This window comes from Geotrypetes seraphini, chromosome 10 (assembly GCF_902459505.1).
Source record: "Geotrypetes seraphini chromosome 10, aGeoSer1.1, whole genome shotgun sequence".
NCBI classification, from domain to species: Eukaryota; Metazoa; Chordata; class Amphibia; order Gymnophiona; family Dermophiidae; genus Geotrypetes; species Geotrypetes seraphini.
Window position 1 is genome coordinate 139131183 of NC_047093.1, and position 26117 is coordinate 139157299.

A 26117-nucleotide genomic window follows, 5' to 3' on the forward strand; every position below is an offset into this window, starting at 1 on the left:
CAGCGGATTCTTTTCGGTGCCGCCATGGAAGTTCCACCGACATCCACACCGACAACTTCCTCCAAATCGGCACCGGTGACTTCGACACCGCAAGATCCATCCTCGGTGTTGCACCCTGTAGGTAAGCCGGCTAAGAAGCCATCCCCTACTGTCCTTGGCCCGCCAGTCGAACAAGCAGTGAGCCAAGTCCTGCAGACTGCGCGCCGGCCCCGCAAACGCTCCGCTCCTATTGAAGTCACTGCCTCTTCATCGGCATCGACTTCTCCGGAGTGTCGAGCTGCACCGCAGGTACCGAGCAAGAAAAAAGCGGTACCGGTGCTATCGGGCCCGTCTTTGGATGAGAGAATAGCATCCATCCTACAGACCCAGCTTACAGAGCAATTACAACACTTGCTCCCGGCTCTATTAACTCCACACCTTCCAGTGTCGGTACCTACTGAGCCTTCGGTGCCAATTGTCGAACAGCCTATTCTGTCGGCATCGACATTATCGACACCGCAAAAATCTCTCTCTATGCCTGTTCTCTCGGCGGAACCGAAGTCTCTTCGATGCACCGCTTACTCGACTTCTGAGCCGGTACCGTTCTCCGACACCCGTACCGCTGTACAGTCACCCGGTACGGTGTCCATGCGATCAGGTAAATCGGTACGCAAGACCAAGCATACCGAGCCTTCTACTCCCCTTTCTCAGGGCTGTCTTTCATCGGTACGGGACCCTGATTTGTGGGATGATTCTGATGACCCTCTCGGTACCGAGGCAGATTATTCCTCGGATGAGGATGATCCATCGGTGTAGGATCCTGCAAGCAAGCCAGAGCACTCGTCCTTCACCAAATTTCTTAAGGAGATGTCAGACACCCTTTCCATCCCTCTAGAGTCTGACTCTAAAAAATCCAAGGCGTTTCTTGATGCTTTGGATTTTGACCAGCCTCCTAAAGAATTTTTAAAGTTACTCCTCCATGACATCTTGAGGGAAACTTTTTACAAAAATTTGGAAACCCCTCTAACTGTTCCAGGAGCCCCTAGGAAGCTGGAATCTCTTTACAAAGTGATTCCTATTCCAGGGTTTGACAAACCCCAGCTGCCCCATGAATCTCTGCTGGTGGAGTCAACCCTCAAAAAATCGGCAGGCTCTAGTGTGTACGCCTCTGTCCCTCCTGGTAGAGAGGGCAAGGCCATGGATAAATTTGGCAAACGGCTTTACCAAAATGCAATGTTGGCCAACCGTTCAGGTAATTATGCGTTTCACTTCTCTTTTTACCTGAAACATCTGATTCAACAAGTGGCCTCCTTTCAAAAGTATCTTCCTGACCGTAAACTTCCTGCATTTCAGCAATGCACTTCCAGTCTTCTGCAACTCAGGAAGTTTATGGTCCGTTCCATCTATGATACTTTTGAACTTACATCCCGTGCCACGGCTCTTTCTGTGGCGATGAAATGTTTAGCATGGCTTCGAGTCTCAGACCTTGATGTAAACCACCAGGACCGCCTTGCCAATGCCCCCTGCCTGGGTGACGAACTGTTTGGAGAGTCTATGGATTCCACCACTCAAAAACTCTCTGCCCATGAGACGAGGTGGGATACCTTGTTGAAAAATAAAAAGAAGCCTCCTCCTCCTCGTCCTTTTAGACAGCAACCTTCATATCAGAGGCGGTTTTCTGCTCGGCCAGTTCAGCCTCATCCTCCTCAACCTCGAAGGCAACGGCAACAACATCAGCAGGCTCGTCAGCAACAGCAGCCTGCTATCAAGCCTGTCACTCAGACTAAGCCGACTCAGCCCTTTTGACTCCCTTCTCCAGGGCATTGCCAGTCTTCCTCCCTCCCATCCTCTTCCACAGCCCATAGGAGGTCGACTAAACATTTTTCACTCTCGATGGGAAGTAATCACCACCGACCAGTGGGTGCTCTCGATCATAGCCCATGGCTACTCCCTCAATTTTCAGACTCCTCCGCCGTTAGGCCTGCCAAAAGAATCTGCTTCCAACAAGTCTCAGTCCCTCCTTCTCGCTCAAGAGGTTCAATCCCTCCTTCTTCTCAATGCCATCGAAGAAGTTCCTCCAGATCAGAGAGGTCAGGGATTTTACTCCAGGTACTTTCTAGTTCCCAAAAAGACCGGAGACCTCCGACCTATCTTAGATCTCAGAGATCTCAACAAATGTTTGGTCAAGGAGAAGTTCAAAATGCTCTCTCTTGCCACCCTCTACCCTCTTCTCTCTCAGGGCGACTGGCTATGCTCCCTCGATCTCAAAGAGGCTTACACACACATTCCTATCCATCTGACGTCCAGGCAATTCCTACGATTTCTCATCAACCAACATCATTATCAGTACAAGGTGTTACCCTTCGGTCTGGCCTCCTCTCCCAGGGTGTTCACCAAATGCCTAATTGTGGTAGCGGCCTATCTTCGCTCTCACAACTTTCAAGTCTTCCCTTATCTGGACGACTGGCTGATCAAAGCTCATACACCTCAGGCTGTTCTGCTTGCCACCAATCAGACCATTCACTTCCTTTGCCTGTTGGAGTTCGAAATCAATCTGCCCAAGTCGCACCTCATTCCAACTCAGCGACTTCAGTTCATTGGAGCCATTCTGGACACTGTTCTGATGAGGGCGTTTCTTCCATCAAACCGCCTTCAAACCATCCTTCATCTCTGTCAGCAGGTGTTTCAGCAGACTACCATCTCTGCAAATCACATGATGGTGCTCTTGGGGCACATGGCCTCCACAGTACATGTCACCCCCTTCGCACGTCTCCACCTGCGTACTCCTCAATGGACCCTAGCGACTCAGTGGTCACAAGCGACAGATCCTTGTTCACAACACATATCTGTGACCTCGTCTCTTCGACAGTCACTTCTTTGGTGGTTGACATCTTCAAATCTATCCAGAGGTCTACTGTTCCATCTACCTCCGCACCAACTAGTCATCACCACAGATTCCTCCCCCTACGCCTGGGGAGCTCACTTGAACGAATTCCAAACTCAGGGGTTTTGGACTGCCCAGGAAACTAAACACCACATCAATTTCCTGGAACTCCGAGCAATGTTTTATGCCCTCAAGGCTTTTCAACATCTTCTCTCTCCTCAAGTACTTCTCATTTGCACAGACAATCAAGTTGCAATGTACTACATCAACAAACAGGGAGGGACGGGCTCTCGCCTGTTGTGTCAGGAAGCCCAAAGGATCTGGTCTTGGGCGACAGCTCGTCACTTATTCCTGAAGGCTGTCTACATTCAAGGGGAAAAGAATTCCTTGGCAGACAATCTCAGCAGAATTCTTCAACCTCACGAATGGACTCTCGACCCTTTGACTCTCCAGTCCATTTTCGCTCAATGGGGCACTCCTCAAGTGGACCTTTTTGCAGCTCCTCACAATCATCAGCTGCCCCTGTTTTGCTCCAGACTCTACTCTCCTCACCGTCTGGCAGCGGATGCATTTCTCCTGGATTGGACCAATCTCTTCCTATATGCATTTCCTCCTCTACCGCTCATGCTGCGGACATTGTTCAAGCTCAGGAGGGAACAAGCCACCATGATTCTCATCGCTCCACGGTGGCCCAGGCAACATTGGTTCTCCCTTCTACTTCAACTCAGTTCCAGGGAACCCATACTTCTTCCACTGTTTCCTTCTCTGCTTACTCAGCATCAGCAGATACTACTGCATCCCAACTTACAGTCTCTGCACCTGACAGCTTGGTATCTCTCGGGCTGACTTCGGCTCACTCACTCCTTTCTCAGCCTGTCCGTTCTATCATTGATGCTTCCAGGAAACCGGCCACGCTTCAGTGTTATCAACAGAAGTGGTCTCGGTTTTCTTCCTGGTGCCTCTTACATCACCATAATCTCTTGTCTCTGGCTGTGGAAATGGTGTTGGACTATCTTCTTTCTTTGTCTGACTCTGGTCTCAAATCTACTTCCATCAGAGTTCATCTCAGTGCCATTGCTGCTTTTCATGAGCCAATTCATGGAAAACCCCTCTCGGCTCATCCTTTGGTTTCTAGGTTCATGAGGGGCCTTTTCAATGTGAAACCACCTCTTAAGCCCCCTCCTGTAGTCTGGGATCTTAATGTGGTTCTTTCTGCTTTAATGAAGCCTCCATTTGAACCTTTGGCCACAGCGCATTTCAAATTTCTTACTTGGAAAGTGGTCTTCCTTATAGCTCTCAATTCGGCCAGGAGGGTCAGTGAGCTGCATGCACTAGTGGCCGATCCACCTTTCACTGTTTTTCACCATGATAAGGTGGTCCTCCGTACACACCCTAAGTTTCTCCCTAAGGTTGTGTCTGACTTTCATCTTAATCAGTCCATTGTCCTACCTGTATTTTTTCCAAAGCCTCATTCTCATCCAGGTGAACAGGTTTTGCATACCTTGGACTGTAAACGTGCTCTGGCTTACTATCTTGAACGCACCAAACCTCACAGATCATCCCCTCAACTATTTTTGTCCTTTGATCCTAACAAGTTGGGTCATCCTGTATCTAAACGCACCCTATCCAATTGGCTTGCTGCTTGCGTTTCATTCTGTTATGCTCAGTCGGGCCTGACACTGGAAGGTTCTGTCACGGGCCACAAGGTTAGAGCTATGGCAGCGTCTGTAGCTTTCCTCCGTTCCACTTCCATTGAGGAAATCTGCAAGGCTGCTACTTGGTCCTCAGTTCATAATTTTACATCTCACTATTGTCTGGATGCATTCTCCAGACGGGATGGACACTTCGGCCAATCTGTTTTACAAAATTTGTTTTCCTAATGGCCAACCTTCCCTCCATCCCTCTTTTTGTTAGCTTGGAGGTCACCCATCAGTTAAGAATATGCTGCCTGCTTGTCCTGGGATAAAGCACAGTTACTTACCGTAACAGGTGTTATCCAGGGACAGCAGGCAGATATTCTTGCGTCCCTCCCACCTCCCTGGGTTGGCTTCTTAGCTGGCTTATCCTAACTGGGGACCTCGCGCCTTCGTCGGGCGGGAAGGCACTCGCGCACGCGCGGTGCGGCCTAACTAGAACTTTCTAAGTTCTTAGAGTACAATCACTCTAAAATTGTCCGTACCGGGGCTCCGTCGGTGCCGTCACCCATCAGTCAAGAATATCTGCCTGCTGTCCCTGTATAACACCTGTTACGGTAAGTAACTGTGCTTTCTTTAATTTGATAATTTAATTTAATATTCGGACTAAAGAAAAGTGATCACGTTAGTCCCTTCTACAAACGGCTGCACTGGTTACCAATCGAAGAAAGAATTCTATTCAAGTTCTCCTGCTTTTGCTATAAATTAATCTGGGGAATGGCCCCCAATTATCTTCTACCTCACTTCGAATTCTATTCCCCCATTAGATCTACCAGAAACCACAACCTGTTAGCATACCCGAAAATTGCTGGCTGCAGATATCGAACCTTCCTGGACAGAACTTTCAAGTTTCAAGCTGGTAGACAGCAATCATGGCTAGGCTATCTCATCGATACCGCTAGGTTGACCTACAGCATCTTCTGGAAAGAACTAAAGACCACTTTGTTTAAGAAATTCTTGTCCTAGCCAGACACTCTCCCGCGAACATAACTTCCACACCTTATCCTGAATTTCTTCCTCACACTAGGTATCCACATTCCCTGTCTGCTAAAATTCCCTCTTCATAATTGTATCCTGATATTCGCTGGTGTCCGACTATTTTCAATTGTAAGATGTAAAATAGTTAATTTTTTATAATTCAACCTATGTATAATTTTCCTTTCAACCACCTTGTATTCATCTACTGTAATTCGCTGATTGTACAGCTCTTCTTCTTTGTGAACCGCCTAGAAGTCGCAAGATTGTGACGGTATAGAAAAATAAAGTAGTTATTATTATTATTATTAAACATTGAAACTAAAGAGGATGAAATATTTTTCCTCATTATCTTATAAAATTCAGCCCTATATCCAATCCCGGTGCTTTACCCAATGGACTTTGCTGAATAGCTAGTAATAACTGTATCTATGACATTCCGTTTGTCTGTCTTACCTGTTTAGATTGTAAGTAGAGAATGACACAGGGAAAAAATCTGTCCCCGTCACTGCACCGTCCCCGGCCCACCATCCTCTGCACCGCCCCGTCACCGCCGTTCCCTTTACCGCCCCGTCACTGTCACCACCATCCCTTTCACCGCCCCATCACCGCCACTGCCATCCCATTCACCGCCCTGTCACCGTCCCCGCAGCATCCATATAAGCCTCAGTACTGCGAAACACCATGAAGACAGAAGAGAGTTCTGCCACTACTACTGCACTGAGAATCTGTTTCAGTGCCTCTGCTCTGTAGTAAAAACCGAACATAAAATAAATCAATTAACTTGTCCTCCCTTTCAATGACGTGTCCCCCATGTTCACCTATAGCTCGAATCAGGTCAATTGTGCACACTAAAAATGCAGGAGGATCTGGAACGTGAGCGCAGGCAGGCAGTGATACAAAAACAGCAGACACCCGACCGACTGCAGTATTCCGCCATCTCCCTCCCTCCATCTCATCTTAGATGTAGAGTATGCCGGCTTTCTTTTTCGCCCAGCTGCATGTGCGGGTGTTCATTTGTTCAATATTCTCCTCTGATGCAACCGGAAACATGAAGTTGCAAGAGAGGAGAAGATTGATCAATGCGAGCGCGGCTTGGCAAAAAAGAAAGCCGGCATACTCTACATCAGTGGTTTTCAACCTTTTTACACCCATGGACTGGAAGAAATAAAATAATTATTTTGTGGACCGGCAAACTACTAGGACTAAAATTTTAAAACCCCATTTCTGCCCCATCTCCGCAAGCTCGGTCACCTCAGTAACTATAGAAAAATAGACAAATATATACAGCAGATATAAATTCTCAAAACTGACACATTTTGATCACTAAGTTGAAAATAAAATCATTTTCCTACCTTTGCTGTCTGGTGATTGATTTCATGAGTCTCTGGTTGCGTTTCCTTCTGTCTGTGTATCCTTTCTTTCATTTCTTTCTTCCTGCACTCAGGCCCAAGAATTGTCCCTTTCTATTCCCTCCCTCTTTCCTTCCTATGTCCTTAGTGCCCCCGGTGCCTCCTTCCCATGTCTTTAGTGCCCCCGGTGCCTCCTTCCCATGTCCTTAGTGCCCCTTCTTGTCTTTAGTGCCCCCAGTGCCTCCTTCCCACATCTTTAGTGCCCCAGTGCTTCCTTCCCATGTCCTTAGTGCCCCTTCCTGTCTTTAGTTCCCCCAATGCCTCCTTCCCATGTCTTTAGTGCCCCCAGTGCCTCCTTCTCATGTCCTTAAGTGCCCCTTCCTGTCTTTAGTTCCCCCAATGCCTCCTTCCCATGTCTTTAGTGCCCCTAGTGCCTCCTTCCTATGTCCCTCTCACTGCCTTCCACACTTTGTCCCACCCCCGAAGCTTGCCTGCCTGTGCCTGTCTACCTTTCTCCCTCCCTAGCCAAAGCCAGCCTGCTGCCTCCCTGCTGCTCAAAAAAAAAAAAAAAAAGCCTCCGTCCTTTTCCCCTTCTCTTACCGCCATGCTGCAGCTGCTAAAGCTGGAAGTCTTCTTTCCGACTCAATTCTGAGGTCGGAGAGGACGTTCTGGGCCAGCCAGGCAGCGATTGGCTGGCCCAGAACGTCCTCTCCGACGTCAGAATTGACGTCGGATAGACTTCCTGTCGGCTTTAGTAGCTGCAGCATGGCGGTAGGAGCAGGAGAAAAGGAGAGGCTTTTTTTTTTCTTCGCGCGGACCGGCAGAAATTCAACTGGCGGTGCTCTTCCAATTCAAAGGTGAGGTGGAGGGAGGGAGATGGCGGGGACCGCGTGATCTTGATTGCCTCACTGCGGGGACAAGTCCATTCACCGCTCCACGGGGCGGTGAATGGCCTTGTCCCCGTCCCGCAGAGGCCACTATTTTTTCTTCCCCGTTTTGGCGGGTTACCCGCGGCTAAATGCGGCTAGCCGCGGGTAACCTGCCACCGTGTCATTCTCTAATTGTAAGCTCTTTTTAACAGGAACTATTTTCTTACTCTAGGACCACATCGCTGCATGTGTCTGGTAGCACTATAGAAATAATTAATAATAATAGTAGTAGTAGTAATTATCCCTGACGGAGCCCTGGTAAGAATTCAAAAAGTTTATGATAGCCTGAACCGCTCATGCACGAGTGCCTTCCTGCCCGATGAGGGTGCGCGGTCCTTCAGTTTCTTAGTTTCTGTGGAGCTAAGAAGTCGCATTTCAACGGCTGTTGAAAAATTTTCTTTTTGCTGCCTTCCCGCTCTTGCGGTTTTCTGATTTTTTAGTCAGTTTCTTTTCTCTCATTGTTAGTTTAAGAAAAAAATAAAAAGAACTAAACAATTATAGTTTATTTATTTTTTTCTTTTACCGTCGTCGGTTTGGCTTGGTGGGGCCTTATGGATCGCCATGCTGTTTTCTTCCCACCTTATGGCTGTTGGTCCATGCAGGTTTTTCCTGCTCAAATTTTTATCTGAGCGGTTGTTTTGCTGGGGAAGTTGTCTTCACTGACATCCTTCAGTAATTCTAGCAATGTTAGGTTCTCGGCCTTGCCATTTTCTTCTTCCCCTTCTTTTTTCCTCACCAGCACATTTTCATGCAGATTCTTCAGAAATAGTTTATTGTCGGCACAATCAGTAATCCGGTGCCCATTGCACTTCTGGTACCGCTTTTCCAGTCCGCACCGACATTGATGGGCCCGATCCTACCTAGATAAATTGGCTCGCAAATTTCTCCTTTGGGCTTCAGGTCATTGTAGCAGTGAGTCTAATCCTGTCGACCTTGGTCATTGTAGCAGTGAGTCAAGCCCTGCCGACCTCGATCAGCCCTTTCTTTAGCTCCGCTTCGATATCAATGAGTGCCTTGATATAGGCATACTCATCCCAGGACAAGCAGGCAGCCTATTCTCACATATGGGTGACGTCACCGACAGAGCCTCAATGCGGAGGCCTCGCAAGCAGACTTGCTTGTAGAAACTAGAAGTTTCGAGTCAGCTGCACCACGCATGCTGGAGTGCCTTCCCGCCTAGCACAGGGCGCGTCTCCTCAGTTCTCAGTTTTCCACGGAGCCGAGAAGTCCGTCTTTGACTCTGCATTTAACTTACTTGCTTTGTGCCTTCTTTTACTGCAGTTTGTGTTATTTTTCTTCACGAATTTTACTTTCTTTTATTTCTAGTTTAAAAAAAATAATTTTTCTTCCGTTCAGCTGCCAGTGCAGGCCGCTCGGCCGCAGCCCAGGGACTGCAACCTTGCAGCGGCTGTTTTTCCCTCTATGTCCCGGCCAACAACAGGCTTTAAGAAGTGTAGCCAGTGTCAGCGTGCGATTTCTCTCATGGACCCACACAGTAGGTGCCTCAAGTGCCTTGGGCCAGACCATCATCTGAAATCGTGCGAGCGCTGTGCTATTCTTGAACCTCGAGCCCTTAAATGTCATCTACTTTCAGTGGAGAAGCTCTTCGGGATGGATTCGACCTCTTCCTCGACTCCGAAGCCAACCTCAGCCTCACCCTCGACCGAGGGTCCTCTTGCCTCCACTGCTTCTACCTCGAGCCTCACCAGACCTTCTTTGTTTGCAGCAGCTCTTTCCTCGACGACGTCTGCTATATCTTCATGTCAGATACCTCAGCAGACAGTTCCATCGGTTGTGCTTAAGGTGCCTAAGACTTCCAAGTCGAAGCACATTTCCACTGCCTCGGTGGAACCTCCAGCTGGTTTCAGACGCAGATCCATCCTTGCCAGCTTCTTTCCAGACCATGTTAGAGAAGCAATTCATCCAGTTCCTCACTAATATGGGACCAAAGCTTGCTATTCTAATCCAGCCTGGGCATCCTGCAGACTCCCACGAGGTCGAGTCTCTTCCTGTGCCTCGGTCTAAGCCTACACACTCTATGCAGGGAGCAGAGTCTCTGCGAATGTCTGGTCTGGCATCTATGCACGTAAAGCAAGGAGCAAATTCTTTGCAAGTGCCTCGACAGGAATCCTCACACTCCATACAAGGAGCAGAGTCTTTGGGAGTGCATCGAGGATCCTCCATCAAATCTCTGGAGCTTCGATCCACAGCTTCCAGCCTCATCCATTCCTTGGTGCCATCGACTGCTTACATCTCCGGGGCAAAGTCTCCTCGAACTTCGAGATCTGCTTTCAAGCACCATTCTCACCGACGTTCGAGGCTTTCATCGAGGCATATTTCCAGGCATAGCTCTTCTTCCAAGGAGCGTCCTTCTTCTACTAAGCCTCGATCTACACCTTCTAGTTCTACAGACAAAATTTCAATGGCAGACGATATGATGCATGACCTACTTCTACTGGAGCACTGGTCTAGGTCCTGGCAACTCAGTTTCAATGCCAAAAAATGCAAAGTCATGCACCTGGGGAGCCGAAATCCATGCAAGGTTTACACCCTAAATTGCGAGATCCTGACAAGAACTGAAGCGGAAAGAGACTTAGGGGTGATTGTCAGGGAAGACATGAATTCTGCAAACCAAGTGGAGCAAGCTTCATCCAAAGCAAGGCAAATCATAGGCTGCATAAGCAGGAGTTTCGTCAGCCGCAAACCGGAAGTCATTATGCCACTGTATAGATCCATGGTGAGACCGCACCTGGAGTACTGTGTGCAATTCTGGAGGCCGCATTACCGCAAGGATGTGCTGAGACTGGAATCGGTCCAGAGAATGGCCACCAGGATGGTCTCGGGACTCAAGGAGCTCCCATACGAGGAGCGGTTAGGGAAGTTGCAGCTCTACTCACTCGAGGAACGTAGAGAGAGGGGAGATATGATCGAGACATTCAAGTATCTCACGGGCCACATCGAGGTGGAGGAAGATATCTTCTTTTTCAAGGGTCCCGCGACAACAAGGGGGCATCCGTGGAAAATCAGGGGCGGGAAACTGCACGGTGACACTAGGAAGTTCTTCTTCACTGAAAGGGTAGTTGATCGCTGGAATAGTCTTCCAATCCAGGTTATTGAGGCCAGCAGCGTGCCAGATTTTAAGGCCAGATGGGATAGACATGTGGGATCTATCCGCAAAGATAAATAGGGAGGGTCATTAGAGTGGGCAGACTTGATGGGCCGTGGCCCTTATCTGCCGTCTATTTCTATGTTTCTATGTTTACTAGACCACCAACTCCTCGATCGAGGTCTTCACTTCCAAACCTCGAGGACTCAGTGGTTTCGATTTCTTCATCCAAATCTCCCTATTCTTTTGATGCCTTTTTTCCGGCAGAAGTCTCATCCTCGACCCAGGCTGCCTCGACGACCTCAAGTCCTTCTCGAGGCAAGGCATTGGCGGATCAGCTGTCTTTCTCCTCTTTTCTTCATCAGATGGCTATTGACTAGGTCCTTCAATTGGATGCTGGTTCCAAATACTCTAAGGAGTATCTCAAAGTCAACCTCCGGCAGAGTCACTTAAGCTTCCTCTTCACAAGCTTTTGTCTCAGACTTTTACCAGATGCCTGGAGACTCCTTATGCAATTCCAGCTGTTCCAGGCAAATTGGACTCCAGATATAAAACTCTTCATTGCAAAGGATTTGAGAATTCACAATTATCTCACCAATCCCTACTTGTGGAGTCATCCTTGAAGAGGTCCCATCCTTCCAAGGTTTATGCTACCATTCCTCCTGGAAGGGAAGGGAAAACTATGGACAAATTTGGACGTCGCATCTATCAAAATGCATGTGATGTCCTCTAAAGTCCTTAATTACAATTTCCATTTTATCACTTATTTTGAGTTCCTCATTGCTCTTTTGCCTAAATTTATCACTTATTTACATATTCAAAAGCACTTTGAATTTCAAGAAGTCATCGCTTCTCTAACACAACTCATATTACATCTATTTCAGTCTTCTTATGATGCCTTTGAGTTGTCTGCCAGGGTGGCTGCTTGTTCTGGAGCAATGCACCGCCTTGCTTGGCTTCGTACCATTGACATGGATCCGAATCTTCAGGACCACTTGGCTAATATTCCTTGTGCAGGCAATGACCTCTTCGATGAATCTATTGAGGCAGCACCAAGAAATTGTCTGAGCATGAAAAATCCTTTGCTTCTATTGTCAGACCTAAACCGAAGCCAGCTCCTGCCAAGCCTGCACGCCCTCCTCCTATTTACCGGCACGAGAACCGGCATCGTTCCTCCCCCCCCACTCGCAAAGGCCCCCCCCCCCCCCGCTCAAATCAGCACCCACCCCCGCGAGAACAGGCACCCCCCCACCCGACCAACTTTAACTCACCCCCCTGTCTGGCACCGGCACGCAGCCCACAGGACGTGCCGGTGCCGCTTGAAGATCTTCCTGCCTCTGCCGTGCATCTGCGCATGCTCAAGCCCTTCTAATTCTAATACTCTGACGTCAGAGGAGGGGCAGGACCGCGACGGAGGAACCAGCTCCGAAGCGGTACTAAGATCGCTAACACTGCAATCTTGTTTGCAGGCTGTTCCGGCTGGAAGGTAAACAGTGCGGGGAGGCTGGGGGGAGCGAAAGGCCGAGGGGGTGGGAGCCGGACGCCGGGGGGGGGGAAAAGCCGACAGCAGCACTTCCCGACTGACCTTCCCCCCCTTGCCTTCTAAAGCAGGTGCGGCAGCTGCCGCTCCTGCTTTAGGGGGTGAGGGGGGAGGGTTAGGTGAATCGGGAATCTGTTGTTTTTTTTTGTTTTGAACCGATTCAAATCGATTCACCTGAAGTGAATCGGTGAACCGATTCGAATCGTGAATCGGGCAGCACTAGTTCATACTTTTACCTTTCATTATTGTCTGGATGTTTTCTCCAGACGGGATGGCCATTTTGGCCAGAGAGTATTACAAAATTTATTCTCCTAAGTTGCCAACTCTCCCACCATCCCATTATGGTTAGCTTGGAGGTCACTCACATGTGAGAATAGGCTGCCTGCTTGTCCTGGGATAAAGCACAGTTACTTACCATAACAGTTGTTATCCAGGGACAACAGGCAGCTATTCTCACAACTCACCCACCTCCCCTGGTTGGCTTCTTTCTGAACTGAGGAAGCTCGCCCTGTGCTGGGCGGGAAGGCATGCGTGGTGCTGACCCGAAACTACTGAAGTTTTCTACAAGCAAGTATGCTTGCAAGGCTGTCCACATCCGGGCTCCGTGGATTACAACACCCATATGTGAGAATAGCTGCCTGCTGTCCCTGGATAACAACTGTTATGGTAAATAACTGTGCTATTTGGACTATTGCAATATAGTCTACTTAGCTGGAACTAAGAAAAATCTCTCAAGATTGAAAGTTATTCAAAACACTGCAGTAAGACTTATTTATGGTTTGAAAAATATGATCACGTATCCCGTTTCTGTCGCAAATTGCATTGGCTGCCAGTGGAGGCATGGGTTATCTTTAAGTTGGGCTGTGTGTATTACAAGGTTTTAGCTGGTGATGCTCCTTCCTATTTGATTGAATTATTTTGCTTTTCTACTCAAAAATTCTCTCGAAGCTCTAAAGCTCTTCTGATTTTCTCATCAGCGAAAGGTTGTAAACTAAAAAGATATCACAATCGGATGCTTTCATACCAGGTTACAATCTGGGATAAGGAGTTTAAACCTTTACTATTGATGTCTGTTTCATATTTACATTTTAGGAGACAGTTGAAGATTAATTTATTTTCTAAGTTCTAGACTTACTTATTTTCTAAGTTCTTGGGCTCCTTGACTCCTATTTCTAATTGTATATTTTTAGCTAATCTTTTGTAAACCGCATAGAACTTAAAGCTGATGCTGTCTAGAAATGGATTTTATGTTATGAGTGAAAACGTACAGTTCTGCTTGGTGACACTCTGGAGTGCTGACCCTGAAAGGCTTCACTTAATACAAGACTGGCTTTTAATGGAAGAAATAGCTAACTTACTAGTCACACACACAAGGAGTAACACTTGGCTGCACCTAACTAGAGCAGGACATGTTTATCCACTCCTACCCTAGATGAGATCATTTTCAAGCACCAGTCTGACCTCATGCACAACCTTCTTCAAATTAGTGTGGTGTGTGGTTAGAGCTACAGCCTCAGCACCCTGAGGTTGTGGGTTCAAACCCCATGCTGTTCTCTGTGACCTTGGACAAGTCACTTAATCTTCCACTGCCCCAGGCACATTAGACAGATTGTGAGCCCACCGGTACAGATAGGGAAAATGCTTGAAGTACCTAATCTAATCTAATCCTTAGGTTTGTATACTGCATCATCTCCACGTTCGTAGAGCTCGACGCGGTTTACAGTAGGAGAAATAGGAAGGAACTACAACAGAGGGTTAGAGGTAGAAGTGTGAAGAAAATTTAGAGGACTTGGGATGCCAAGATATAAGAGTTTCCTTGATTCCTAAGTTGGAGGGAGACTTACATTTTTTGAGAAAAGCCAGGTTTTCAGATGTTTGCGGAAAACTTGGAGAGAGCTCAAGTTCCGAAGAGGGGAGGTAAGGTTGTTCCAGAGCTCAGTGATTTTGAAATGAAGGGAGGTCCCTAGCTTTCCTGTGTGAGAAATGCGTTTTAGCGAGGGGAAGGATAGTTTTAATTTGTGGAGGATCTGGTGGTATTAGGGTTTGAGGAATTCCAAGAAAGAGGGATAAAGGGAGGGAGGATACCATATAGGATTTTGAAAGTTAAACAGGCGCATTTATAGTGGACCCTGGCGATTATCGGAAGCCAGTGGAGCTTGGCCAGGAGCGGGGAGACATGGTCAAATTTACTTTTAGCGAAGATGAGCTTGGCCGCGGCATTTTGAATCCGTTGGAGTCTGTGGAGGTTTTTCTTAGTTAGACTTAAGTAGATAGAGTTGCAATAGTCCAATCTAGAGAGGATGATGGATTGGATAAGGAGGGTAAAATGTTTTTGATGGAAGCAGGATCTAACTTTCCTCAGCATGTGAAGGCTGAAAAAGCATTTTTTTTACCAAGGATTGGAGGTGGTCATTGAAGGACAATGTGGAATCAATGATGATGCCCAAGACCTTGCTCGAGAACTCAAGCTGCAGAGAGGAGCCAGAGGGTAGTGGGATGGAGGTGGGTAGGTGATCTAGTTTTGGACCGAGCCAAAGAAGTCTTGTTTGGACTCATTCAATTTCATTTGCACAGTGTGGGCCCAGGATTGTAGGTTCATTATACAAGAGGATATGTTTTTAGACAGGTCGGTGAGGTTCGAATCGGTCTCGAGGAGGACGAGGATGTCGTCTGCATAAGTGTAAATTGTTTCAAGGGGGGATAGGTGGAGGAGTTTTAGGGAGGACACATAGATGTTGAAAAGGATAGGGGATAGTGGAGAGCCTTGCGGGACTCCACAATTCAGTTTCCAGGGGGAGGATGAGGTGCCATTCATGTTAACAATGTAAGAGCGAGAGCGGAGGAATTTAGAGAACCAACCTAGGACTGTGGAGTTGATACCTATCTCAGAGAGTTGGTAAACAAGAATATCATGGTGAACAACGTCGAAAGCAGCGGAAAGGTCAAATTGTAGGAGGACGGCGAACTTGTTTTGAGAGTGAAGTTGTTGAACCCTTGATATCAGGGAAGACAGTAGGGATTCGGTGCTGAAGTTAGGACGAAAGCCATATTGATAGGGTAAAAGAATAGAGAATCTCTCTAAGTATGATGAGAGTTGGGAAGAAATGATGGACTCTAACATCTTGGTTAGGAGAGGGATATTTGCAATTGGGCGAAAGCTGGATGGTATGGAAGGGTCAAGGTCAGATTTTTTTCAGTAGTGGGGTCAAGGCGATATGACCCATTTCTGGGGAGAAATGGCCCGACTGAAGGGCGGAGTTTATGAGAATGGTGATAGAAGAAATAGCCTGAGCGGGAATGTTCTCGTATAGGTAGGAGGGGAATGGGTCCAAGGAGCAATTACAGGATTTCAGTTTGAGGCAGAGATTGAGGACCAGGGATTCAGATACATGCTCAAAGGTGGTCCAGGATCTGTCAGCTGGGATAGGGTTGGAGACCATTAGGGTGGGAGTGGAATCGATGGGCACTAGGGAGTTGTAAGAGACTGAAGGAGGGAAAGAGCATCTCAAGGAAGAAACCTTATCATTGAAGAATTTTGCTAGAACATCGGCTGAGGGAGAGGAGGGGAGCATGGTGGGGTCTCTTTTGGAGGTTAGGGAGCGCCAGATGTTGAATAGAGTACTGCTTTGATTGTTGGACCTGGAGATTTTGTCACCATAGAAGTTCTTTCTTGCTTTTTTTAATGCTGTATGGTACAGCTTGATATTGACTCTCCAGGACTGTCTGTCTATAGGACATTTTGATTTTTTCCATATGCGCTCCAGAGCTCAACATTTCTGTTTTAGCTCTCTGTGATATGGGAGGAACCAAGGGGCCTTGCGGGGATAGGAGATGGATTTAGTGGAATGGGGGGGCGAGGGAAAGATAGGTGGATTTGGAGAGAGCGACCCAGCTATGCCAATTAGTACCTGAATCTGCAGGCTTAGGGGCAGAGGAGAATAGATTGAGAAATTTAGACCAGAACAGGTCGCTTGTGATTTTTTTGCAGAAGGTAATGGGGTTGGAAGTGCGGGGTGGAGCCCCAAGGTGTGACATAAAGATGGGGAGACAGAAAGCCCCTAGGAAGTGGTCAGACCAGGGGACATGTTCCCAGCAAGTGTCATCAATTGACGTCTTGTGAGCGGTAAGGTCGAGGAAGCTAATGGGGTCTAGTGTGTGCCCCTTTTCATGGGTTGGGGATGGTGCAGGGGGGGTGAGGCCAAGGGAGGTGAGGAAGCTAATAAGTTCAATTGCATCCTTGCTGTAGGTAAAATATTTTGAGTGTGGTTGTAAAACTACAAAAAGGCAATATAGAAGTCCCAATCCCTTTCCCCCTTTTCTAACCTGTTACTCTCTCTCCTATCTATATATTCCGTCTTTGCTTATACCCTATGCCGGGGGTAGGGAACTCCGGTCCTCAAGAGCTGTATTCCAGTCGGGTTTTCAGGATTTCCCCAATGAATATGCATGAGATCTATTTGCATGCACTGCTTTCAATGCATATTCATTGGGGAAATCCTGAAAACCTGACTGAGTACTGCTCTCGAGGACTGCAGTTCCCTACCCCTGCCCTTTGCTATTAAGATGTTTTGTTGCTATTGGACATTGTAATGTTACATACTATGCCATACTGAAATTTATCCCAGGACAAGCAGGCAGCATATTCTTGACTGATGGGTGACGGCACCAACGGAGCCCCGGTACGGACAATTTTAGAGTGATTGCACTCTAAGAACTTGGAAAGTTCTGGTAGGCCGCACCGCGCACGCGCGAGTGCCTTCCCGCCCGACAGAGGCGCGCGGTCCCCAGTTTCTTAGTTTCCGCGGAGCTAAGAAGACGCGTTTCCTCAACTTTCCTTTACTTTCATGCCCCCTCAGCCCGGGTTTAAAAAGTGCCAGCGGTGCGCTAGGCCAATTTCACTGACAGACCTGCATAACTGGTGTCTGCAGTGTCTTGGTCCCGACCATCAAGCGTCCACTTGCACCCGCTGTGCAACTTTGAAAAAAAGAACACTTAAAAACCGCCAAATCCAGCAGCGGTTGCTCTTCGGTGCCGAGATGTCCGATTCCACCGTACCGGCACCGACATCGGTCCAATCTCAATCGGCACCGACTTCATCGACACCGCGCGATACCGCGCCGGCGTCGCATCCAGCAGGTAAGCCGGCTAAGAAGCCTTCCCCGCTGGAGCGTCCTCCGGTCTCCACTGCAGTGAGTCCAATCCTGCCGACCGCGAGGCGTCCACGGAAGCGCTCCGCTCCGATCGAAGTTAGCCCCTCGACATCGGGTTCTTCGTCGGAGTGTCGAGCGGCACCCAAGGTACCGCAGAAGAAAAAAGCGGTACTGGTGCCTTCGCTGGACGAGCGTATTGCCGCTGTTCTGCAGGTACAGCTGAGAGAGCAACTCCAACAGCTACTTCCTGCCCTTTTACCCCAGAACCTTCCAGTTCCGGTCCGGTCGGAGCCACCGGTACCGATGGTGGAACGCCCTCTTTTATCGGCATCCACTTTATCGGTACCGGTTCTTACCACCTCATCGACTTCGATGCCGGTTTTAGCTCCAGAACCTAAATCTCACCACCAGGCGGTACAAACCTCGGTACCAGCACAACAGGTTACATCGCCTGGTACCGTATCCATGAGGTCGGGCAAGTCTACCCATAAAACCCGACACCTGGAACCCTCCACACCAGAGTCTCGACACCATGGCTCTCAGGTTAGGGATCCTGACTTATGGGGTGATTCTGAAGAGCCCTTTCTGTCCGAAGGTGAATGCTCTTCTGATGAGGAGGAACGGCTAGTTACAAATCCCTCTTCTCATCTGGATTCCACATCTTTTCCATCTTTCTTAAAGGAAATGTGTGAATCCTTGTCTATTCCCTTGGAGGCTGAGTCAAAGAAATCTAAGGCATATCTTGATGCATTGGACTTTGACCAGCCTCCAAGGGAATTTCTTAAACTTCCTCTCCATGATATATTGAGAGAAACGTTTTATAAAAACCTAGAGACTCCCCTGACTGTCCCAGGAGCCCCTCGTAAACTGGACTCTTTATACAGGGTGATACCTATTCCTGGGTTTGATAAACCCCAACTCCCACATGAATCTCTTTTAGTGGAATCCACTTTAAAGAAATCAGCGGGAGCTAATGTGTATGCCTCAGTCCCTCCTGGCAGAGAGGGCAAATCAATGGACAAATTTGGCAAGCGGTTATATCAAAACACCATGCTAGCCAACAGATCAGGAAACTATGCTTTTCATTTCTCATTTTATTTGAAACATTTAATCCAAACAATTTCTACTTTTGAGAAATATCTTCCTGATCGCAAAAAATCTAATTTTAATGCCTGTACTTCCTCTCTTCTCCAGTTGAGGAAGTTTCTAGTAAGATCAATTTATGACACCTTTGAATTGACTTCTAGAGCCACGGCTATGTCAGTGGCTATGCGCAGGTTGGCATGGCTCAGGGTCTCAGAACTAGAGGTAAACCACCAAGACCGTCTAGCGAATGCACCTTGCTTAGGGGATGAGCTGTTTGGTGATTCTATGGATTCCACAACACAAAAACTATCGGCGCATGAGACACGTTGGGATACTCTCCTCAAAAATAAAAAGAAGACTCCCCCTACTAGGCCTTTCCGACAACAATCGGCCTACCAACGCCGCTATGCTGCTCGCCTCTTGCCTCAGGCTACTCAACAGCCTAGACGTCAGCGACAACAACAACAACGTCAACCTCAGAGGCAGGCGCAACAGCAACAAAAACCTCCACCACCTCAAAAGTCTACCCAGCCCTTTTGACGTGTTTCTCCTGAGCATAGCCAATATTCCACCATCTGCCCATCTTCCTCAACCGATAGGAGGGCGCCTGACCTATTATCTCAGCCGTTGGGAGATCATTGCATCCGACCAATGGGTCCTCAACATCATCCGCCACGGCTACTCTCTCAACTTCCAGACTTATCCCGATCAAAGTCTGCCAAAAGAGTCTGCTTTGAACACTCATCAATCCTCTCTCCTGATTCAAGAGGTTCAATCCCTCCTTCTTCTAAACGCCATAGAAGAAGTTCCTCTAGACCAGAAAGGACAGGGATTTTACTCCCGTTACTTTCTAGTTCCAAAGAAAACAGGAGATCTCAGGCCCATTTTAGATCTTCGAGATCTCAACAAATGCTTGGTCAAGGAGAAATTCAAGATGCTTTCCTTAGCAACTCTTTATCCTCTTCTCAATCAGGGCGAATGGCTATGCTCCCTCGACCTCAAGGAGGCTTACACTCATATTCCCATCCATCTAGCCTCCAGACAGTATCTCCGCTTCATGATCAATCACTGTCATTACCAATACAAAGTTCTCCCCTTCGGACTTGCTTCATCTCCAAGAGTGTTCACCAAATGTCTGATTGTGGTGGCTGCTTTCCTTCGTTCACATCATCTTCAAGTTTTCCCTTACCTGGACGATTGGTTGATAAAGGCCAATTCTCCTCAAACAGTGCTACTGGCCACCAATCAAACCATCTTGTTCTTACAGATTCTGGGGTTCGAGATCAATTTTCCCAAATCTCATCTCATCCCCACTCAGAGACTTCAATTCATTGGAGCGGTGCTAGACACGATCCTCATGAGAGCATTCCTGCCGTCCAACCGTCTCCACACTCTTCATGTTTTGTGTCAACAGGTTCTTCCTCAAAGTTCCATCTCTGCCAAACAAATGATGATACTATTGGGACACATGGCTTCAACAGTTCATGTCACCCCTCTGGCACGTCTTCACCTGCGCACACCTCAATGGACCCTTGCTACCCAGTGGTCCCAAGTGACGGATCCTTGCTCATGTCACATATCTGTGACATCATCTCTTCGTCAGTCTCTACAATGGTGGTTGGTATCCTCAAATCTATCCAGAGGTCTTCTGTTCCATCTACCTCCTCATCAACTTGTCATCACAACCGATGCCTCCCCGTATGCTTGGGGAGCTCATTTGAACGAGTTCCAAACTCAAGGCCTTTGGACAACCCAGGAAAAGAAGGAACACATCAATTTCCTGGAACTCAGAGCGATGTTTTATGCCCTCAAGGCTTTCCAACATCTTCTCTTCCCTCAAGTTCTTCTGCTGTGCACAGACAATCAAGTGGCGATGTACTACATCAACAAGCAGGGTGGAACGGGCTCTCGCCTCTTGTGCCAGGAAGCCCAGAAAATCTGGACTTGGGCCATAAATCATCATCTATTCCTGAAAGCGATTTACATTCAGGGAGAAAAGAATTCCTTAGCGGACAAGCTCAGCAGAATTCTCCAGCCTCACGAGTGGACACTCGATCCTGTAACTCTACAATCCATCTTCGCTCAATGGGGCACTCCTCAGATAGACCTCTTTGCAGCTCCTCACAATCACCAGCTGCCCCTATTCTGCTCAAGACTATACTCGCCTCACCGTCTGGCAGCGGATGCGTTTCTCCTAGATTGGTCAAATCTGTTCCTGTATGCTTTCCCTCCTCTGCCTCTCATGTTGAGGACCTTGTTCAAACTCAAGAGGGAACGAGCCACCATGATTCTGATTGCTCCGAGGTGGCCCAGGCAACATTGGTTCTCCCTTCTACTTCAACTCAATTCCAGGGAACCTTTTCTTCTTCCACTGTTTCCTTCTCTGCTTACACAGCATCAGGAAACCCTTCTACATCCCAACCTCCAGTCTCTGCACCTGACAGCTTGGTATCTCTCGGGCTGATTTCGAGTGATTCGCTTTTGTCTCAGCCTGTTCGTTCAATTCTGGATGCCTCCAGGAAACCGGCCACTCTGCAATGTTACCATCAGAAGTGGACACGTTTTTCTTCCTGGTGTCTTCTTCATCATCATGATCCCACTTCCCTTGCAGTGGAGACCTTGTTGGATTATCTTCTTTCGTTGTCCGACTCTGGCCTCAAGTCCACTTCAATCAGAGTCCACCTCAGTGCTATTGCGGCTTTTCATGAGCCAGTCTATGGAAAACTCCTCTCAGCTCATCCCTTGGTGTCCAGGTTCATGCGGGGTCTTTTTAATGTGAAACCACCTCTTAAAGCCCCTCCTGTTATCTGGGATCTCAATGTGGTTCTTTCCGCTTTAATGAAGCCTCCATTTGAACCCTTGGCTACCGCTTCTTTCAAGTTCCTCACTTGGAAGGTACTTTTCCTTATTGCTCTTACCTCTGCCAGGAGGGTCAGTGAGCTACATGCACTAGTTGCGGATCCACCTTTTACAATCTTCCATCATGACAAGGTGGTTCTGCGTACACATCCAAAGTTTCTCCCTAAGGTTGTCTCTGAATTCCATCTCAACCAATCCATTGTTCTGCCTGTCTTCTTTCCGAAACCTCACTCGCATTCTGGAGAACAGGCTCTGCATACTTTGGACTGTAAGAGGGCTCTAGCTTATTATTTAAACCGTACTAAGCCCCACAGATCATTCCCTCAACTCTTTCTGTCCTTTGATCCAAATAAATTGGGACGTCCTGTTTCTAAGCGTACGTTGTCTAATTGGCTGGCAGCGTGCATTTCATTCTGTTATGCTCAGACCGGACTGACACTGGAAGGTTCTGTCATGGCCCATAGAGTCCGAGCTATGGCAGCATCTGTAGCTTTCTTCCGTTCCACTCCTATTGAGGAAATCTGCAAGGCTGCTACTTGGTCCTCAGTTCATACTTTTACATCTCATTATTGTCTGGATGCTTTTTCCAGACGGGATGGACACTTCGGCCAATCTGTTTTGCAAAATTTGTTTTCCTAATGGCCAACCTTCCCTCCATCCCTCTTTTTGTTAGCTTGGAGGTCACCCATCAGTCAAGAATATGCTGCCTGCTTGTCCTGGGATAAAGCACAGTTACTTACCGTAACAGGTGTTATCCAGGGACAGCAGGCAGATATTCTTGCGTCCCTCCCACCTCCCCGGGTTGGCTTCTTAGCTGGCTTATCATAACTGGGGACCGCGCGCCTCTGTCGGGCGGGAAGGCACTCGCGCGTGCGCGGTGCGGCCTACCAGAACTTTCCAAGTTCTTAGAGTGCAATCACTCTAAAATTGTCCGTACCGGGGCTCCGTCGGTGCCGTCACCCATCAGTCAAGAATATCTGCCTGCTGTCCCTGGATAACACCTGTTATGGTAAGTAACTGTGCTGTTTGTACACTGCCTTGAGTGAACTCCTTCAAAAGGCAGTAAATAAATCCTAATAATAACCTCCTCTTCTGCTTGCTTCCTATCCATGCCTACTCTTACCTCAATGACACTGTCACTGTCCCCTTCCTGCAAGCTCTGCCTTAACCGCACAAGTCTTGCACACTTATGATTTTAAAGTGTTTGAGGCTTGTGCAGATGAGGATGGAGCTTGCAGGAATGGGGCAGGAACAGGAAAGAACTCACAGGTATGGGATGGGACGGGAAAATGAGTCCCGCGGGGACGGGGTAAAATTTGTCCCCGTGTCATTCTCTAGTCCCAAACATACTAGAATTTAACTCTGTTAGCGTTGATTCGTGATAGTCACAGCTTTTTTCCCCAGGCCTCCTTCCCTTGAATTTCCTATTTCTGTATCCAAATGAAACCCATAGGTTATTTTGGCCATTCACCAAAAGATAATGCTCCTTCCGAGACCCAGCCAATTGCTCCCTCTGTTCGTCTTGTATGGATTATTATGACTTGCTGATTTCTCCCTTTGCAGGCTCTTGAGTGAACAGAAAGAATGAGGAGGTACTTTGCTACTGGCTGCTGTGGGATGAACCCCAGGACTGGGTCCAAAATGGCAGGAATCTATATGATTATGGTGTGCTTCATGCAGATGATATTCAACCAGGGCAACCTTCGGGATGCCAGACAGAGGTTAACGGAAGCCAGTTTTGATATTGAACATGATTGGCTGCTGAGTCTTATTCCATCGTTGTACTACTTTGTCTACTTCCTGCTTACCATCAACTTATGCATGTGCTTCTTCCTGCTTTTCTGCATCTACAAACACTCATATCAGGGCTTGCTCATGTACATTGCCTGGATCTTCATCTACGAGACTATCAACACTGTACTGCTGACAGCAACTGAACAACACATGGAGCTACGCAACTTGCATGTGAGGCCAATAGAATGGTTTGGGTACGGTATCCGACTAGCACTGCACTGTTTCTGGTTGACCTACGTTGTCTCGTATGCCTTGGAACTGGCCAATGACATGAGGAAGCCGCTCTTTGACATTCGGAGATTGCGCCGGTTGAGCCGGAACAGACCAAAGGTAAACAAGACTCCGCCCATGCTGAAGTTCATTGCACAGCAGCAGGTGTGACAGAGGAGGGGGGAAGGGCACAACTTCTATCCTCGTGGGCTTCTTCTCTCACTCCTGTTTTCTTTGGGGCAATATTGAGCTGAAGAGCACCGCAAAGGTCATCCTTTCAGCAGTCTTTTCAAGAGTGGGGGCTCCTGACAGAATGAAGTAGGCAATGAATGGAATTATTGCCTGAAGCTGACAAATAAACAGAGCCACGCCACCACCTACCTTGAATAAATTGCTACATGTCACAGTGCAAGCCTTTCAACAGCTGTTTGACATGATGACTTGCTCAGTCAGTCTTCAGCCTTGCATTCCTTTTCCCCTGTAGTATGACTGTTACTGTGAGGGGGTTTTCTTGAACCATAAACCCCCTTAGGGCCCTTTGGGGGGGGGTTTCTTCTTTGAAGAAGCCCCGTGTGAAACGGCAGATTATCCCAGGACAAGCAGGCAGCATATTCTCACTGATGAGTGACGTCACCGACGGAGCCCCAGTACGTACACTTCAAAAATGCATTGCCAGTTTAAGAACTTGGAAAGTTCTTAATAGTCCGCACCGCGCATGCGCGATTGCCTTCCTGCCCTACGAAGGCATGTGGACTGAGGTCCCTCAGTTTCTTAGTTTCCACGGAGCTAAGAAGTCGCGTTTCAACGGCTGTTGAAAAATTTTCTTTCGCTGCCTTCCCGTTCTCGTGGTTTTCTGACATTTTAGTCAGTTTTTTCTTTTCTTTCATTTTTAGTTTAAAAAAAACCCCAAACTAAATATTCTAGTTTCTTTATTTTTTCTTTTACCATCATCGGTTAGGCTTGATGAGGCCTTATGGGTCGCCATATTATTATTATGGTTGTTTTTCCATGCAAGTTTTTCCTGCTCCATTTCCATCAGCACGGTTGTTTTCCTGGGGAAATTGTCTTCACAGACATCCTTCTGTGAATCCAGCAATGTCGGGTTCTCGGCCTTGCCATTTTCTTCTTCCCCTGCTCTTCTCTTCACCAGCGCATTTTCATTCTTCAGAAGCAGTTTTCTGTCGGCACCATCAGGAATCTGGCACACGCCAGCGTCAGTAATCCAGTGTCCAGCCTACTTCCGGCACCGCACTTCCAGCCCACACCGACATTGACGGGCCCAATCTTCTCTAGGTAAGTTGATTTTTAACTTTTTCTTTTAGGCCTCAGGCCATCTAATCCTACCGATCTTGGTCATTGTCGACCTCGATCAGCCTCGGCCCTGACACCGATGGTACTGGTTCATAGGCCAAGGGTACCGGTGTTTTTTCTTTCCGTCTCCGCTTCGATATTGATGAGTGCCTTGATATGGGCATACTCATCTTGGAAGTGTGGAGCGACACCGATGGTACCAGTTTGTAGACCAATGGTACCGGTGTTTTTTCTTTTGGCCTCTGCTTCGATATCGATGAGTGCCTTGGTAAGGGCAGACTCATCTTGGAAGCGTGAAGCGACACCGATGGTACCAGTTCATAGATGTATGGTACTGGTGTTTTTTCTTTCCTGCAAAAAATTTTTCTACGCACCAATGGTAATGATAATGGTGATGCAGCCAGCGGTACAGGTGTTTTCCTTTATGGCAGATTTCCTTCATGTCGACACTGTCATGTTCAACTGTATTTTTAGTTGTTACTGTTGACTTAAGGTGCCATTCCGGTATCCGTTTTTGACACCGGTAACACTTTCACAGGAGGCTTCTGCGTATACAGCGATACCGGTCTTCTTTAACAGTGTCGGTGTCTTTTGGTATGGGAAGGCATTGCAGTCATTAAAGTGTCTTCAGCCTTCTACACCGACTCCCTGATATCGATTCTGTATAGTTGGGATTGAATCTCTGAGAGGAGGGTTTTTTTTAATCAAGACCCCATAACTCTCTGAAGCGGTGGATTTTGTTACCACATGCTTCTCTTCCCACTTCAGTTGGATTAAGAATTTCTTTCTCACAATTCATTAGAGGAATATCTACACTTTGTGCCATTCCCTTGGAAGTTACCCTTTGCTAAGGGTTTTATTTTCCTTGACCTATTGTTAACTACTCAAGGATTTTTTGTTATACCTTTAGAAACATATTTTACAGGCTAGTGTGTAGGCCTCTGTCTTTTTGGGCAGAGTGGGCTAGACTAGGGATTGATTGGCTAATCAACTTCCCAGATTCCTATGCTGCCTCACTGGTTCAGTAACCACTTTACTTGGCATACATTTGCTATGTCACTTTTCTCTGTTTACACGTGCAGTGCCTGTGTTTTTCATGATTGCCCACCAGGACAGGCTAGTAAATACGCCTTGCTTGGGGATGCCCTTTTTGGTGCTTCCATGGTCCCTCAGGGACATGCCTACTCAGCAATTGTCTTTTACTAGACCAAGTGAGACTCTCTGGTCAAGACCAACTAGCTGTCTTCA

At 47.6% G+C, this 26117-nt stretch overlaps 1 protein-coding gene across 4 annotated transcripts in view; it reads left to right on the top strand.

Annotated features, from left to right (window-relative positions):
• Positions 1-26117, top strand: part of LOC117367693 (transmembrane protein 217-like) — a 47885-nt gene that overhangs the window by 7576 nt on the left and 14192 nt on the right. For all 4 annotated transcript variants that reach the window (XM_033960494.1, XM_033960495.1, XM_033960496.1 and 1 more), the window contains exon 2: positions 23118-23678. In XM_033960494.1, coding sequence (XP_033816385.1) covers positions 23139-23678 — 540 coding nt within the window. In that variant the 5' untranslated portion in view covers positions 23118-23138. The remainder of the gene's footprint in view (positions 1-23117; positions 23679-26117) is intronic.